This window comes from Pristiophorus japonicus, chromosome 8 (genome assembly GCF_044704955.1).
Source record: "Pristiophorus japonicus isolate sPriJap1 chromosome 8, sPriJap1.hap1, whole genome shotgun sequence".
In the NCBI taxonomy this organism is placed as follows: Eukaryota; Metazoa; Chordata; class Chondrichthyes; family Pristiophoridae; genus Pristiophorus; species Pristiophorus japonicus.
The window spans coordinates 72,442,117-72,460,907 of NC_091984.1; the positions used below are offsets into that span (position 1 = coordinate 72,442,117).

Consider the following 18,791-nt stretch of genomic DNA (forward strand, 5'->3'; position numbering starts at 1 on the left):
AGAGTTGGGCTATTTGCTCAGTGAATACCCGTGAAATTCTTATGCTTGGTAAAAGCAGGCTTATGGCCTACTTTTCCAGCATAGGACTTTTAAAGGACAGAAAAATATTTTTTTCCCAATAATTTATTTAAAAACCCATGAAATAAAGTTTATTTTTTTTAAATTAAATTTGTGTTTTAAATATTTAATTAAATGCCATTCCAATTAATTTTAAATTTATTTTAAATGTAGAGGTATTTTTGGGGATATTCCCATTCATACTTATGGTGATTCCATACAGATGGAAACACCATTAAGCATGAATGGGGATCCTCTTCTTGCCATCATCATCATAGGTGGTCCCTCGAACGAGGATGACTTGCTTCCACAAGTTCACAGATGTTTCAATGAAGGACCCGATGTTCCAGTCCTGAACTCCAATTGAAGGGGTGGAAGACGCCTGTGCGTGAATTTTTTTTTTAATAAACGTGTGGTGACCGTTGCACACCAGCCACCACACGGGCTTGACAGAGGCCTTTATCCAGTGGCAAGGGTTAACCAGGACGACTGGAGATCTGCTCTGCTGCATGGACCTAGTGCGCACACAGCCAGTGGGCTGGCCCATGCTGCCCCTGGGCCCCGTAAGCTCATTCACCGCCCCTCCGTCCCGATCCCTCGCCGTCCCCCCCGCACGAATACATGCCGAGGGAGCACACAAATCTTAATTCCATCCTTTAACTCAGCACCAAGGATCTGTCTGGGATTTTACCTCTCAGCGTAGGATGAATGATCCTTGACTCGGTTCCCAAACTGTTTTACATTTAACCCAGTTTGGATCAAAATTAATTGAATATACTAACCCTCGGTTAGGTTACCCTTAAGCTGTTGAGTGAGATAATTAACTCTTGCCAAATCATCAAGGAAGAAGCCAGACCACGTCAAGCATTAAACACTATTCATTGGTTCCAAGTCACAACTTGTCAAGGTACTCTCTCCTCACACCTCTACCATCTGCAGCCTCACCACCATGGTGTTGGAATGCGTACGTGTTAATGGAAGGAGTGTTACAAATAAGGTTGTCAACTTAAAGGCACAAGTTGCTACAAGGTGCTAAATAGGTTGGCATCAAAGTCACCCAGTCCAGATGGGATGCATCCTAGGTTGCTGAGGGAAGCTCGGGTGGAAATAGAATAATCTCTGACCACAATCTTTCAATCCTCCTTGGAGATCAAAAACATAACTAAAACTGATTATCTGGTCATGATCACATTGCTGTTTGTGGGAGCTTGCTGCGCACAAACTGGCTGCCGCGTTTCCTACTTGCATGGCGCTTACGAACCACATGTGCCTCCTGGAGACATGTGCCTCCTGGAGACATGGGCCTCTACCCGCGGGTCCCCAGAGGGGCCCAGGAGCGCAAGTGTCCAAACCACCAGGTAACTTTGTAGATTTTTTGCAGGTCGGAGGCATCTGCTCGCGGGAAGCCTCCAACCGCAATTTCTACCCTGATAACTATTATATCTTTACTAATTATCTTTAAATATGTCAGCTTTTTTCAGAAAGGATAATTTGCCAATGTGACATGCCAAACCTGATCATAGGGAAGAAAGGTTGGTGTAAGAAAAGCTGATGTGGCCATCACTTACAATAAGCTAAAAGCTGAAGTAAAGCAGGCTGGTGCTGAACAGATCCCGTTAGCATTTACAGTGTTTCACTAGTAAATCAGATGCACAAAGGATTTCAAGTTAAGTTCAAAGAAACTAAAGCCCCGACTTTAATTCTCGGCAGACATCATGCAGATGAAGGCCTACGCGGATGGGGAATTGTCTAGTCCTCAGCAGCATGCGGCTTGGTAGGTTTTAACTCAAGGGTCTCATTAGCATTGTCCACATCAGTCTCCAGCCCGAACCCGGCGGGAGTTTCTAATTGGCTGGTGGGAGTGGGATATTGGGCGGGCAACTAGAGCTTCCTGCTGGATTAGGGCATAAAGGTCGATGACTGGCAGGTAAGTGGCTATGAGGGAAATCAGGAGGGCATCGTTGTTGGGGGAAGAGAGCCTTGGGCAGGCAGGGGAGGTCCAAGGTTTCCTTGTGGGGCCTGGAGTAACACTCTTGCTCCTCAAAGCCCACAAGGAAACAGGAAAAAATTAAAAATATGTCTCAATTTTCTGCAATTCTTCTGGCACCAGATCCACTTGCTGCCAGATTCTACTGCTGGATCTGGCACTGGGCGAGACTGCCGCAATTCTTAGTTAATATTGCATCGAGGCCTTAATTGCATTATAGGACCCCGATTTTAATACATGTATGAAGCATCCACTATCTGCACTTTGAAAAGTGCAAGGTTAAAATGGCGGCGAGTGGGAATGGAGCGGTAAGTACTTTACCGCTATCTTAATCACCCACCCGTCCTGTTCCTGGCAAGACGGCAGGGTTAAAGTTGGGGCTTAAATCTTTCAACCAGTTACAGGGTCAACTGACATAAAATGAATAATCTGTTGACTAGTTTACTCGGTATCACACCAATTAGTCATTCTTCATGTATGCACCGAGACAATAAGCATCAGCAGGCTATTGACTGTTGTGGAGAGGCAAAAGAGACACAGCTCGATGAAAGTTAAAAAACCATAAGCTGATATTTGCAGTGAATTAGTCAGCAAGAAAATTCAGAGTTAGTGTGAATTGGCAACAATATAGAGGAATCAGTGTTTTAAAGTACGGTAGTATAGTGATTATAGGCCCAAGTTTCCGGTTCTGGCGAAAACGGCACACCTCCGAGACTTACGTGACCTGCCTGGGCTCGAAGGTGCGCCGGAATCTTCTTGATCAATTCTCCGGTCCTCCTGGAGCGTGGCGTGGCGCAGCGTAGTCCCCCTGGGGCGGAGCAAGCCGATCGCAGCCTGCAGGGGGGCGGGGCTAGGGATCAGCCTTCTTACCAGTGCCGGCAGCGTTGCGCAGGCACCTTGGAGCATGCGCGCCTGTGCAATGGCTCAGCATGGCGGTTTTCCCCCAGTCTGTGTTTGAATGGTGTGTGTACCGGGGAGGGATGGAGGAGCGTGGGAGCGTGGCAAGGGAGGGAGCGTGGGTTGGGGGGGCACTCAAAATGATCAAAGGGCCGGAGGAGAGAGCAGGGGTGCCTCCTTCCAGCCTGCCCCCGCCCCCCCCCCCACTCCTCACTGTCAGACACACACAGAGAGCGAGAGCGAGAGCAAGAGCGAGAGCAAATCCAGAGACCAGGACGAATGATCCAGACACACAATTTCAAATCCCACCACTGCAGCTGGGAAATTTAAATTCAGTTAATTAAATAAATCTGAAATTTAAAAAAAGCTAGCATCAGTAATGGTGACCATGAAACTATCGTATTTTTGTTAAAAAAAATCATTTAATTTACTAATGTCCTTTAGGGAAGGAAATACGCTGTCTAGAGGTTTAGAATTGAAAAGTAGAGCAGTTATGCTAAACCTGTATTGAACCTTGGTTAGATCACATTTAGAGAACCGCGTACAGTTCTGGTCACCATATTATAAAAAAGGATGTAGAGACACTAGAGAAGATTTACAAGGATGATACAGAAATCAGAGAGTATACATATTAGGAAACGATGAATAATCTGGGTCTCTTTTCTTTAGAAAAAAGACAGCTCAGGAGTGATCTTTAAATTTGTGAAAGGTTTTGATAGAGTGGATATAGAGAGAATGTTTCCACGTGGGGAAGAGCATAGCTAGAGGCCATCAATATAAGATAGTCACCAAGAAATCCAATAGGGAATTCAGAAGAAAATTCTTTACCCAAAGAGTGGTGAGAATGTGGAATTCACTGCCACAGGGAGTGGTTCAAGCGAAAAGTATGTTATGTATGTAACCCTAGGTAACTTGTATCATACTGCCACCAGAGGGCATACCTGTTGGAGTTCCAAGGGATTCCAGCATCCCTGGGGAGCACTGTATATAAGCAGGTCTCCCATGCTGTACCAACACACTGGAGTTTGAATAAAGGAGCTAAGGTCACATTTACTCATGTGTACAGTACTCAGTTACATTACTTTATTATGAACATAACAACTGGTGACGAGATAAAGAACAATCACGTGAAAATGCAGAGAACTGTTGGTATCCTGGAGAAATTCTCAGAAGGGGACGGTTGGGCGGCCTTCGTGGAGCGACTCGACCAATACTTCGTGGCCAATGAGCTGGAAGGGGATGAGAACGCTGTCAAACGAAGGGCGATCCTCCTCACCGTCTTTGGGGCACAACCTATGGCCTTATGAAGATTCTCCTAACTCCGGTGAAACCAATAATCAAATCGTATGAAGAATTGTGTACGCTGGTCTGGGAGCACCAAAATCCGAAGGAAAGCATTCTGATAGCAAGGTATCGATTCTACACGTGTCAACGGTCTGAAGGCCAGGAAATGGCGAGCTACATCACCGAACTAAGGCACCTTGCAGGACATTGTGAATTCGATGGATTCCTGGAGCAAATGCGAAGAGACTTCTTTGTGCTTGGAATTGGCCATGAGGTTATCCTTCGCAAACTATTGACTGTTGAAACACCGAACCTGAGAAAAACCATAACGATAGCCCAGGCATTTATGTCCACCACGATAACACCAAACAAATTTCGCAGCATAAAGAGGTTTCGGCAAGTACTGTACACGCCTGCAGCTGCACGACCTCAGATGACCCAGAGTCCGCCATCAAACGTTAAGCGAGGCAGTTAACACCTTGTTGGCGCTGTGGAAGTGATCATCGAACCCATTAATGCCGCTTTAAACACTGTGTGCAAAGGCTGTAGAACAATGGGACACCACCAGCGAATATGCAAACGAGCTGCAAACCCTGCAAACCACCACGGTGCAGAGGAGGATCGATTCATGGTGGATCAGGCTGAACTAGAGATTCGAACCGAGGAGGCTGAAGTGTATGGGGTACACACCTTCACCACGAAATGTCCACCGATCATGCTAAAAGTCGAACTGGACGGAATTCCAATATCCATGGAATTGGACACGGGTGCGAGTCAGTCTTTCATGAGCAAAAAGGCCTTCGACAAGCTGTGGTGCAACAAGGTACACAGGCCCAAAGCTTAGACCCATTCATACCAAGCTAAGAACTTACACTAAAGAGCTGATCCCTGTAATTGGCAGTGCAGCAGTAAAAGTCTCCTATGATGGAGTGTACGAATTCCCACTATGGATAGTACCCACACTGTTCGGCAGAAGCTGGCTGGGAAAAATCCGCTGGAACTGGGACGACATCAGAGTGCTCTCGTCCGTCGACGACGCCTCATGTGCCCAGATTCTGAGCAAGTTCCCGTCGTTGTTTGAGCCAGGCATCGGAAGTTTCTCGGGGGTGAAGGTGCAGATCCACTTGGTTCCCGGTACGCGACCCATCCTCGACAAGACACGGGCGGTGCCATATATGATGCGAGAGAAAGTGGAAATTGAGCTGGACAGGCTGCAGCGAGAGGGCATCATTGCGCCGATGGAGTTCGACGAGTGGGCCAGCCCGATTATTCCGGTTCTCAAAGGCGATGGCACGGTCAGAATTTGTGGGGACTATAAAGTAACGATTACCCGTTTTTCACTACAGGACCAGTACCTGTTACCCAAAGCAGATGACCTATTTGCGACCCTGGCTGGAGGAAAGACATTCACCAAGTTGGACCTGACCTCGCCCTCCATGACGCAGGAGCTGGCGGAATCTTCGAAAGGCCTCACCTGCACCAACACGCCCAAAGGTCTGTTCATCTACAATAGATGCCCATTTGGGATTCGATCGGCCGCGGCTATTTTTCAAAGGAACATGGAGAGCCTGCTAAAGTCGGTTCCGCGCACCATGGTTTTCCAGGACGACATACTGGTCATAGGTCGGGACACCATCGAACACTTGAAGAACCTGGAAGAGGTTCTAAGTCGACTAGATCGCATAGGACTCAGGTCGAAGTGTGTTTTCCTGGCACCAGAGGTCGAGTTCTTAGGGGGAAGAAGCGCAGCAGACGGCATCAGATTCACCAATGCCAAGACGGAGGCCACCCCCGGAACGTGCAGAGACCATAGAACATGACGGAGCTGCCGTCGTTCCTGGGACTCCTCAACTATTTTGGTAATTTCCTACCTGGGTTAAGCACCTAGAACCCCTACATGTGCTGCTACACTGGGCAGATGACTGGAAATCACAAGGGACTACTTTTGAGAAAGCCAGAAATCTGTTCTGTTCAAACAAGCTGCTTGTTCTGTATAACCCATGTAAACGTTTAGTGCTTGCTTGTGATGCATCTTCGTACAGGGTCGGATGTGCGTTACAACAAGCAAACGAATCGGGAACATTGCAACTGGCGCTTATGCGTCCAAGAGTTCGGTCCAAGACAGAAAGGGCCTGCAGCATGATTGAAAGAGAAGCTCTGGCATGCATTTACAAGGTGAAAAAAATGCACCAGTATCTGTTTGGTCTCAAGTTTGAGTTAGAAACTGACCAAAAGCCGCTCATATCGCTATTCTCAGAGAGCAAAAGGATTAATACCAATGCCTCTGCCTGCATCCAAAGATGGGTGCTTACGCTGTCTGCATATAACTATGTAATCCGCCACAGACCAGGCAGAGAGAACTGCGCTGATGCTCTCAGTCGGCTACCGTTACCCACCACCGGGGTGGAAATGGCACAGCCTGCAGACTTGCTCTTGGTGATGAATGCATTTGAAAATGAAAAGTCACCTGTTATGGCCCGCCAGATCAGGACCTGGACCAGCCAGGATCCTTTACTGTCCCTTGTAAAAAAACTGTGTCCTCCATGGGAGCTGGTCCAGCGTCCCAGCAGAGATGCATGAAGAGATCAAGCCTTTCCAGCGGTGCAAAGACGAAATGTCCATACAGGTGGACTGTCTTTTGTGGGTCAATCGCTTGGTTTTACCTAAGAAAGGCAGGGAAACGTTCATACGCAACCTACACAGTACCTACCCAGGCCTAGTAATGATGAAAACTATAGCCGGATCCCATGTGTGGTGGCCCGGCATCGACTCAGATTTGGAGTCATGCGTGCGCTAATGCAACACTTGCTCTCAACTGAGCAAGGCACCGCTAAGTTTGTGGTCATGGCCCTCCAAACCGTGGTCTAGGATCCACTTTGACTTTGCGGGCCCGTTTCGAGGCAAAATGTTTTTGGTTGTTGTGGATGCTTATTCAACATGGATTGAATGTATAATAATGTCTGTAAGCACGTCCACTGCCACTATCGAAAGCCTAGGAGCCACGTTTGCCACGCATGGCCTGCCTGATGTCCTTGTCAGCGACAATTGGCCGTGCTTCACCAGTGCTGAATTCAAGGAATTCATGGCCCGCAATGGGATCAAGCACGTCACATCTGCCCCATTCAAGCCCGCATCCAACGGCCAGGCAGAACGGGCAGTGCAAACCATCAAGCAAAGCTTGAAACGTGTGTCGGAAGGCTCCCTGCAAACATGTTTGCCCCAAGTCCTGCTCAGCTACCACACCAGATCCCACTCGCTCACTGGGGTTCCCTCAGCCGAGCTGCTCATGAAAAGGGCGCTCAAAACAAGGCCTTCTCTCGTCCACCCTGATCTCCATGATCACGTCGAGGGCAGGCGGCATCAACAAAGCATGTACCATGATCGCACAAACTTGTCACGCGATATTGAAGTCAATGACCCTGTGTTTGTACTCAACTATGGACATGGTCCCAAATGGCTTGCTGGCACTGTCATAGCCAGACAGGAGTATGGTGTTTCAGGTCAAAATTGCTAATGGACTAACTTGCAGAAAGCATTTGGACCAAACCAAACTGCAATTCACAGACAGCCACAAGCAACCCGAAGAGGACACCACCAACTCCGACCCTCCAACACACACACAAGTGGCAACCGACATCACAGTTGACCACGAAGCTGAACTCACCATCCCCAGCAGCCCAGCAAGGCCAGCTGCCCAGCGAAGAACCAACCGACTCACCCACACCTGCATTTGTACCTAGACGATCGACAAGGGAGCGAAAAGCCCCAGATCGTCTCACCCTGTAAATAAGTGTACTATTGACTTTGGGAGGGAGTGATGTTATGTATGCAATCCTAGGTAACCTCTATCATACCACCACCAGAAGGCATACCTGTTGGAGTCCCAAGGGATCCCAGCATCCCTTGGGAGCACTGTATATAAGCAGGCCTCCCATGCTGTACCAACACTCTGGAGTTTGAATAAAGGAGCTAAGGTCACACTTACTCATGTCTACATTACTCAGTTGCATTACTTTATTATGAACATAACAGTATAGATGCATTTAAGGGGAGGCTAGACAAGCATGAGGGAGAGGGTATAACACAACAACGTATTTATATAGTGCTTTTAACGTAGTAAAATGTCCCAAGGCACTTCACAGGAGTGTTAAGATAAAAATTTGACAACAAGCCACATAAGAAATTACGGCAAATGACCAAAAGCTTGGTCAAAGAGGTCAGTTTTAAGGAGCGTCTTAAAGGAGGAAAGAGAGGTAGAGAGGGAGAGAGCTTTAGGGAAGGAGTTCTTGGGGCCTAGGCAGCTGAAGGCACGGCCACCGATGGTTGAGTGATTATAATCAGGGATGCTCAAGAGGGTAGAATTTGAGGAGCGCAGATATCTCAGGAGGTTGAGAGACTGAAGGAGATTGAAGAGATAGGAGGAGCTAGGCCATGGAGGGATTTGTAAACAAGGATGAGAATTTTGAAATCGAGGCGATGTATAACCAGAAACCACTGTAGGTCAGCGAGCACTGGGATGATGGGTGAAAGGGACTTGGTGCAAGTTCGGGCACGGGCAGCCGAGTTTTGGATGACCGCAAGTTTACGTAGGGTAGAATATAGGAGGCCAGCCAGGAGTGCATTGGAGTAATCAAGTCTCGAGGTAACAAAGGTATGGATGAGGGTTTCAGCAGCTCATGAGTTGAGGCAGGGGCACAGATGGCCAATATTACGCAGGTGGAAATTGACGGGTTTATTTATGCCTCAAATATGTGGTCGGAAGCTCATTTCAGGGTCAAATATGACCCAAGATTGCGCAGCTTCAGACAGATGCTCGGGAGAGGGATGGAGTCGCTGGCTACAGAATAGAGTTTGTGGCGGGGACCAAAGACAATGGCTTCAGTCTTCCCAATATTTAATTGGAGAAATTTTTCTGCTCATCCAATACTGGATGTCGGACAAGCAGTTTGACAGCTTCGAGACCATGGAAGGGTCGAGAGAAGTGATGGTGAGGTAGAGTTGGGCATCGGTCAGTGTACATGTGGAAATTGACACTGTTTTTGGATGATGTCGCCGCCAAGGGGCAGCATATAGATGAGAAATAGGAGGGGGCCAAAAATAGATCCTGGGAAGACATCAGAGCAAATGATGCAGGAGTGGGAGGAGAAGCCATTGCAGAAGTTTTTCTGGCTATGATTAGATAGAGAAGAATCGAACCAAGCGAGTGCAGTCCCACCTGGGCAATGGTGGAGCGGCATTGAAAGAAGGTGTAGTGGTCAACTGTGCCAAAGGCTGCAGACAGGTCAAGAAATGACGATGACGATGAGAGCTGTTTCGGTACTGTGGCAGGAGTTCCAGGAAAGATGGGCATGGATTTGGGAGACGACTCTACGTTCAAGGAATTTGGAGAGGAAAGGGAGGTTGGAGATGAGATGGTAGTTTGCAAGCACACTGGGGTAAAGAGTTGTTTTTCTGAGAGGGGTGGTGACGGCAGATTTAAAGGAGAGGAGGACAGTACCTGAGGGGAGAGAACTGTTAACAATGTCAGCTAACATGGACAAGACGAGTATGGAGGGGAGATCAGAGAGAAACTAGAGAAAGATGAGTGTTCAGGGCTAGGGCCGGAGGGAACCTCCGAGGAAGTTTGGCCTGGTGGGCTTGGGGAAGGAAGGGAAGTGGCACAGGCAGCTGATCGGATGGTCTCAATCATGAGCTCCTCGTACTTGTTGTTGGAGATGAGTGTGGTGGAGACAGGGAGAGGGGTTTAAAAATACGATTAGTAGTAGAGAATAGTAACCAGGGGATATCTATGCATTCCAGAATGAACCTGGAATAGTGAGCAATTTTGGCAGACGAGAGCAGGACCCGATAATGCTTTATGTAATCCAGCCAGATCTGGCAGTGATTGGCTAAACCAGTTGTTCGCCCCTTGGTCTTGAGGGAGCGAAGATGAGGACCGCATCAGGGGTAATGCCAGAGTGAGAGAGAGTAATGGTTTTAATAGGACAAAGGTGGTGGTGAGGGTGTGGTTGAGCAGATCAGTGGCTGCAGAAATGTCATGGTGAATGGAGGGCCAAAGGCTGGACAGTTCGGATTTCAGAAGTGCAGTTCTAAGAAAGTTTGTAGAGAGTTTTTTCCAGGGGCGGACACAGAAGTGGGGTTGGGTTGGGGAAGGAGGATGTGGGTGGAGAGCGATACAAGGAAATGGTCAGAGATGGCCTTATCTGCAATTTACACAGTAGGAATAGCAAGGCCACAAGAGATGACAAGGTCAAGGTGGTGGCCCTGAATATGGGTTGGGGAATTCACACGGAGGGAAAGATTAAGGGAGGATAGGAGGATAGTGAACGCAGAGGAGAGAGCATGATGAACTGAGATGGAGGTTGAAATCACCGAGGATCAAAAGTCGCTCGGTGCAGAGGCTGAGGCAGGAAAGCAGTGAAGGTATCTCAGTGATAACATTTTTATCATACTTGGTGGGCAGTAGAGAACACGATTTTTAAATGAGAGGTGAGAGGGGTGGAATAAGGGGAGATGTTCAAAGGAGGTGAAAATGCCAGAGGAGTAGAGGGACAGACCAAGATTTGATTTGGTGATGAGAGCCACACCGCCACAATGGCGGTCTGAGCAGGGCAAGTGGTGGAAAGTATAGCCAGGAAGAGAAGCTTAATTTAAGCGAAAGGTGTCATCAGCCCTCAACCAAGTTTCCATCAGGGCTATGATGTCGATGCAATCATCCACAATAATCTCATGGATGGCAAGGGCCTTGTTCGCAAGCGAATGGACATTCTGCAAGATTCAGAGAGAATCGGTGATGGTTGATCCACTGCCAGCATCCACAGGGTCTGCGCTTGGAGCGGTGAGTTGGAGGGCGACGGGATTGGCAAGATTAGCAAGGTTAGCAAGGTTGGCTAACCTTGTCAATCTCCTAGCGCTCCAAGCACTGACCCTGTGGAAAAACTGGGCGGCAAGGTCGGTAAGAGAGTAGGATGGAACAGTTGGGGTTGCTAATCGTGAGGAGACAGGGACGAATGCCATGGTGGGCCCTCAGAGGATGCCAAGACAGGCACAGAGGGAAGCTGTAGCTTATCTGAGGGAGACAAGCCTAGGACGGCAGTAAGAGAGTAGGAGGGTTATGCTGATAGATTTAGATGAGGAAAGACATAAGGAAAGACGGAAGGAGGCACGAATGGAGCATAAACGCTGGCATGGACTAATTGGGCCGAATGGCCTGTTTCTGTGACGTATATCCTATGCAATCCGACATCATCCTATATAAACTAGCTAGGTGCTGCCAATACAGTACTGGAAACACTTCAATTTTATTAAACATCAGCATTTATAATGCATTAAATGCATCTGATTTTGATTAATTCACTCTCAACATAACTAAATGACATTACATTAATCTATCAACTAGTTTGTGTGGAACAAACAGTGGACCAGTGTCAAGGAAGGCTACAGCAGGAATAAGAATTAATCATTGCAGCATTTTACGAGTAAAAAAAAAAATGAAGGATTTTGATAGTGAATCGGAAAAAGTTTGGTCGGGGAATCATTAAAATTGTAATTAGGAATGAGGGGAGAGTTTCAGAGAAATTTCTTCATGCAGGGATTGTTGGAGCATATAAGGATTTCCCACAGGGAGTGGTTAAGGCAGAGACCATTGCATCTTTTAAGGGAAAATTGTATAAATATTTAAAATAGAGGATGAAGCAGTGCTATGAGGAGAGCGCAGGGCATTGCTAATTTTGAATTGCTCTCACAATTACCTAACACATATATGATGGGCAGAATGGGATCCTTCTGTACTGTAAAACCTCTGTGCTCTAGGCAGAGGGGAGATACTGCCGGGAGTCTGCCTATTATACAAGTCATAAAAATGTGGCGGGTTCAGAGTGGGTTAGGACCAGCAGGTGCAAGTCCTGCCCTAACCCGTTTCTTGCAGTGATCATGCCCTTGAAGAAAATCTCCCATGCTGTTTAATCTAGCATTTTTTTTAAATATAGAATTAGACAAGGGTTTTGTGAAAGCATATTTGATATTGCAGTTCAATTGAAAACAATGTACAAAGGTAAAGCTTTTGATATTTCAGGAATAGGCTGGCAACCTATGGAAAGCACATTTTTAATCCTTTGTCCATCTTTTCAGTGACAGGAAGAAATGTAACACGACTGTACAAACCACCTTGGCTAGACTATTGGTAGCCTTATCCCATCTGGAAGAGACATTGTCCATGGCATGAAAGAAAGTGAACAACAATGACGTACTTTTGTCTCGTGTTGGTACGGCAGCTGCCCCTTTAAACCCAGTTACAATAAATAAAGAGCCAGCTAAAACCAGAATCTTTTACTACACCTGTCCAAATACAGTGTTGCAACTTTTGCTGGTTACTGGCTAAAGAAATATAATTTGCACTGAAAATAATTTTGTGATTGGTTCAGTTTGTAAACATCTTGCAGTCCAAGGCAGCAAAATGCAATCGTTAATTATCAATACAATTTTTTAAACATACCTTAGATATTGATTCAACAGATATTGTTTTATTTAATGAGGGGAAACACTATTACCTTATCAGAACTATCTTGACATTTGTTGGAGCGTTCTTTATAATTGCTGATGCATTTTGATGGCTTCTCCCATAAAGTGTCTGGCTGTTGATCTGAAAAATTAAGAGACCGGGAATTACAGTTACAAAAGATACTAATTACAAGACAAAGCAACTCACAGTAGTTTCTATTTATATAGTTTTATTATTCAATTTCTTAGAAAATCTCTGAACACAATTTTATAGAGCACAAAAAGGTCCCAAGACAGAGGGGGAAATATAGCTAAAAGAAATAGAAGAAATGGAAACTGAGCCAGGGTGCAAGAGTTAACGATTGAGAGGTAGTCAGTGAGGACAGAAATAATGCGCAAGTGCAGGACAGGATATGTGCACAATGTGAATTGTGAACAAACTGTAATTTATTGTGTGTGGATGATGGGAGGCCAACAAGGAAGACATCAGGGAAATAACGGATAAAGGTGTCAACAGCAGGAGAGAGGTAAGGGTGGAAGCAGGCAATGGTGCGAAGGTGGGAGTAAACAATTTTTGTGATATAGGCCCGTAATTTGTGGTCAGCGGCCAAGCGATGGTGACCTCGAAGAAAGCTGCCCACTGTGGCGAGAATTTTAGCTTCCTCGACGTGAAATTGATTGTAGCGGTCAAAAGGGAAACTCCAGCGAACAGCAGTAGTGACGTCGTCAAGCTGTCTAAGCAGCCAATCACATTGGCCCTGAATTTGTGGTGGGTATAACCGCATACTCAGAATATGGCGTCATACCGCCTTTGAAATTGACCGCAAGTTCGGGATTTCGACATGTGCTAAATCCCGAACTTGTGATCTGCCAAGTTCTGAATAGAAAGATGATCTTATACGACTTTCAAATCCTCATTGCTGGTGAAAACTTGGGCTAACTGCCCACCAACTGTGCATAAATTATGCTGGAAAATTCAATGGCTGGTGCAAACAGATGCAAGAGCCTGTATGCACGGCGTAAGGGGAGGGGGGGGGGGGGGAGAGGGGGGGGGGGGAAATTAGAAAATTGCTAATTTAGGACGATAATAGTTAAAAATGAATGTTGAAATGAACCTACCAGACAGGTGTAAGGGCTTGATTTGAGGGAAGAGAACGTTTTAATCTTTTTAAAAAATTTTGCAAAGTCAAACCTCTCATTTCAAAATTGAATGTCACCAGAAAACTGTATTGCCAGTTTTAAAAACTCGATCGATCTATTTTCATTGATAAAAAGGTTTGGTCGTCACAATTCTGAGGTGATAGGCTTTGCATTCTAAGAGTGAAGGGCAGCCAGAATTTATAGTGACCGTCAGGTTGCTATGCTTAACTCTGCTGTTGGCTGGATTCCAATTGACCTGTATCTTCCTTTAAAGCATATTAGTCAAACGGGACTTTCTATGTTTCCTGATTGGCTGGTGAAAGGAGCATCGTCTCACGTGATCCCAGGTACACTTACGTATAACAGTGCTTCCCTGGAATCCGTGGACTACTATGCTGCGCACAACTCCGCATATTTCAAAGCAAGTTTTCGCTTGAGGCTTCACACGAGGTAATAAGAACATAAGAAATAGGAACAGGAGTAGGACATATAGCCCCTCGAGCCTGCTCCATCATTTAATAAGATCATGGCTGATCTGATCATGGATGTAGCTCCACTTCCCCGCCCACTCTCCACAACCCCTTATCCCCCCTTATCATTTAAGAAACTGTCTATTTCTGTCTAAAATTTATTCAATGTCCCAACTTCCACAGCTCTCTGAGGCAGCGAATTTCACAGATTTACAACCCTCAGAAGAAATTTCTCCTCATCTCTGTTTTAAATGGGCGGCCCCTTATTCGAAGATCATGCCCTCTAGTTCTAGTCTCCCCCATTAGTGGAAACATCCTCTCTGTATGCACCTTGTCAAGCCCCCTCATATTCTTATATGTTTCGATAAGATCACCTCTCATTCTTCTTAATTCCAATGAGTAGAGGCCCAACCTACTCAACCTTTCCTCATAAATCAACCCCCTCATCCCCGGAATCAACCGAGTGAACCTTCTCTGAACTGCCTCCAAAGTATATCCTTTCGTAAAAAAGGAAACCAAAACTGCACGCAGTATTCCAGGTGTGGCCTCACCAATACCTTGTATAACTGTAGCAAGACTTGACTGCTTTTATACTCCATCCCCTTTGCAATAAAGGCCAAGATGCCATTAGCCTTCCTGATCACTTGCTGTACCTGCATACTATCCTTTTGCGTTTCATGTACAAGTACCCCAAGGTCCCGCTGTATTGCGGATTTGGCAATTTTTCTCCATTTAAATAATAACTTGCTCTATGATTTTTTTTCTGCCAAAGTGCATGACATCACACTTTCCAACATTATACTCCATCTGCCAAATTTTTGCCCACTGCCTGTCTGTCCTTTAGTAGATTTTTGTGTCCCCTCCTGAGCAGCCCCAGCGGGACATCGCACAGCGGGCCCTGAGCAGCCCCAGCACGACAACGCACAGCGGGCCCTGAGCATCCCCAGCAGGACAACACACAGCGGGCCCTGAGCAGCCCCAGCGGGACAACACATAGCGGGCCCTGAGCAGCCCCAGCGGGACAACACATAGCGGGCCCTGAGCAGCCCCAGCACGACAAAACACAGCGGGCCCTGAGCAGCCCCAGCAGGACAACACACAGCGGGCCCTGGACAGCCCCAGCAGGACAACACACAGCGGGCCCTGAGCAGCCCCAGCACGTCAACACACAGCGGGCCCTGGACAGCCCCAGCAGGACAACACACAGCGGGCCCTGGACAGCCCCAGCAGGACAACACACAGCGGGCCCTGAGCAGCCCCAGCACGTCAACACATAGCGGGCCCTGAGCAGCCCCAGCACGACAACACACAGCGGGCCCTGAGCAGCCCCAGCACGACAACACACAGCGGGCCCTGGACAGCCCCAGCACGACAACACACAGCGGGCCCTGGACAGCCCCAGCGCGACAACACACAGCGGGCCCTGGACAGCCCCAGCGGGACAACACATAGCGGGCCCTGAGCAGCCCCAGCACGACAACACACAGCGGGCCGTGAGCAGCCCCAGCGGGACAACACACAGCGGGCCCTGAGCAGCCCCAGCGCGACAACACACAGCGGGCCGTGAGCAGCCCAAATGCGACAACACACAGCGGGCCCTGAGCAGCCCCAGCGCGACAACACACAGCGGGCCGTGAGCAGCCCAAATGCGACAACACATAGCGGGCCCTGAGCAGCCCCAGCGCGACAACACACAGCGGGCCCTGAGCAGCCCCAGCGCGACAACACACAGCGGGCCTTGAGCAACCCCAGCACGTCAACACACAGCGGGCCCGGAGCAGCCCCAGCGCGACAACACACAGCGGGCCCTGAGCAACCCCAGCGCGACAACACACAGCGGGCCTTGAGCAACCCCAGCACGTCAACACACAGCGGGCCCGGAGCAGCCCCAGCGCGACAACACACAGCGGGCCCTGGACAGCCCCAGCGCGACAACACACAGCGGGCCCTGGACAGCCCCAGCGCGACAACACACAGTGGGCCCTGAGCAGCCCCAGCATGACAACACACAGCGGGCCCTGAGCAGCCCCAGCGCGACAACACACAGCGGGCCCTGAGCAGCCCCAGCACGACAACACACAGCGGGCCCTGGACAGCCCCAGCAGGACAACACACAGCGGGCCCTGAGCAGCCCCAGCGCGACAACACACAGCGGGCCCTGAGCAGCCCCAGCACGACAACACACAGCGGGCCCTGAGCAGCCCCAGCACGACAACACACAGCGGCCCTGAGCAGCCCCAGCACGACAACACACAGCGGCCCTGAGCAGCCCCAGCACGACAACACACAGCGGGCCCTGAGCAGCCCCAGCACGATAACACACAGTGGGCCCTGAGCAGCCCCAGCGGGACAACAAATAAACATTACCTTGCAGTTGCCGAAGGAACCCCTCGCCTGCCGCTTCTTCAACTCCTGACCAACTTTTAGTTAATTTTTAAACTTTTAATCAACCTTTAAACTTCTTAAATAAGTTGGGATAACTTTTAAAACTTACATTTTAGACTTTTAATCAAAATACTTTTAAACATTATTGATCTACATCCTTGACTTTTTTTTTTAAACAATTTTTAGAAACTTTTTAAACTGGGGAAACTTTTATAATCTATTATTGATTTACAGCTTAGACTTTTTAACAACTCTTGGAAACTTTTGAAATAAATTGAGAATTTTTATCAACTTTTAACTTTTAAAATAACTTTGGAAGTCACCTTCCTAATGCCTGCCCTCCAACCTAGCCTCGGGCCATCTGCCATCAATGGCGCTACCCGGCGCCGAGATTGCGGCCAACACTTCACCGTAGGCAATTAAGCTTACAGAGCTGTGCCTGGTCTCCAGTTGTCTTGGACCCCTTTGCCACTGGACCAAGACCTTGTTCAGCTAAGCCCGTGTGGTTGCCGGTGTGCAGCGGCCACCCCACATTAAAAGAACTCTCGCACAGGCATCTTCCACTTCGTCAGGATGAAGTTTGGGACCTGGAACATCAGGACCCTCATGGACAATCCCAACAGCAACAGGCCAGAACACCACACCGCCATAGTTGCCCGGGAACTCAGACGTTTCGACATTGACATCGCCGCCCTAAGCGAGACCCGGCGGGCAGGGGAAGCCCAGTTGAAGGAACATGGTGGAGGTTGCACCTTCTTCTGGAAAAGGAAACCAGAGGCAGAACGGCACCTTCATGGAGTCGGCTTTGCCGTCAAGAATGAGCTGGTCGACCGCCTCAAAGACTCCCCCTGTGGGGTTAACGAATGCCTCATGACTCTTCGTATTACCCTATCTTGCAACCAATGTGCCACAGTCATCAGTGTGTACGCCCCTACACTCAATGCAACGGATGAGGCTAAAGAGGGTTTTTATTCCAACCTCGAGACATCCTTGTCCCGTGACCCCATGGGCGACAAATTGATCGTCCTGGGTGATTTTAATGCCAGGGTCGGCAAAGACACAGCCCTCTGGGGAGGTGTGATTGGCAGAGAGGGGGTAGGGAAAGCCAACTCCAACTGTACCGTACTCCTGACAAAATGTCTAGAGCATGAACTCATCACCACCAACACCCTGTTCTGCCAGAGGGGCAAATACAAGGCATCGTGGCAACACTCTCGCTCCAAACACTGGCACCTGCTTGACTGTCATCGTCCGAGCCAGGGATTGCAAGGATGTGCGCATCAACCGCGCCATGACAGGAGCTGACGACTGCTGGACGGACCACCACCGAATCCGATCCATCATCAACATTGCCCCAAAGCAGAGGGGACAGCAGAAGCAGTTCCGCAAAAAAGTTAATGCCGGGGCACGTAGAGACCCAGCTAAGAGAGCCCTATACAGCCAGCACCTCACAGCCAATTTGGCGTGCCTTGATGCTGAATCCCCATAGTGCTTGGTCTGCCCTCCAGGTCTCTATAACCAGTGCCTGTGAAGAGACACTTGGTCACTCAACCAGAAAACATCAGGACTGGTTTGATGAAAATGATCAGGAGATCGAAGAACTAATAGATCGCAAGCGCAAAGCAGTTCTGAGCCTCAAGCAACAACCCAACTCGGGACCTGCAAAACAACATTACAGATGGCTCAAGGCTCAGGTCCAACAAAAAACCCGGGACCTAAAAAACAGGTGGTGGATGGAGAAAGCACAGGAGATACAACAACTGGCCGACAGCCACGATATGCAAGGATTCTTCGCTGCAGTCAAGGCCACCTACGGTCCAAACTCCCAAGGTCCCACCCCACTCCTGGCCAAGAATGGGGAAACACTCATCAAGGACACTGAGGCTGTCAGGGCCCGATGGAAGGAGCACTTTGAAGATCTCCTCAATCGAGACTCTGCCTTTGACTCGAGTGTTCTCGACTCCATCCCGCAACATGCGACCCAGTACCAACTCAGTGAAACTCCAACATTGCACACGGTAGGCAAAGCCATAAAACAGCTGAAGAACAAGGCTACAGGTACGGATGGAATC

The 18,791-nt window shown here is 48.3% G+C and overlaps 1 protein-coding gene across 1 annotated transcript in view; it reads right to left on the minus strand.

Annotated features, from left to right (window-relative positions):
- patj (PATJ crumbs cell polarity complex component) overlaps positions 1–18,791 on the minus strand; it is a 446,032-nt gene that overhangs the window by 126,381 nt on the left and 300,860 nt on the right. Inside the window, exon 27 of the mRNA XM_070888230.1 lies at positions 12,775–12,866. Within this exon, the coding sequence (XP_070744331.1) occupies positions 12,775–12,866 (92 nt within the window). The remainder of the gene's footprint in view (positions 1–12,774; positions 12,867–18,791) is intronic.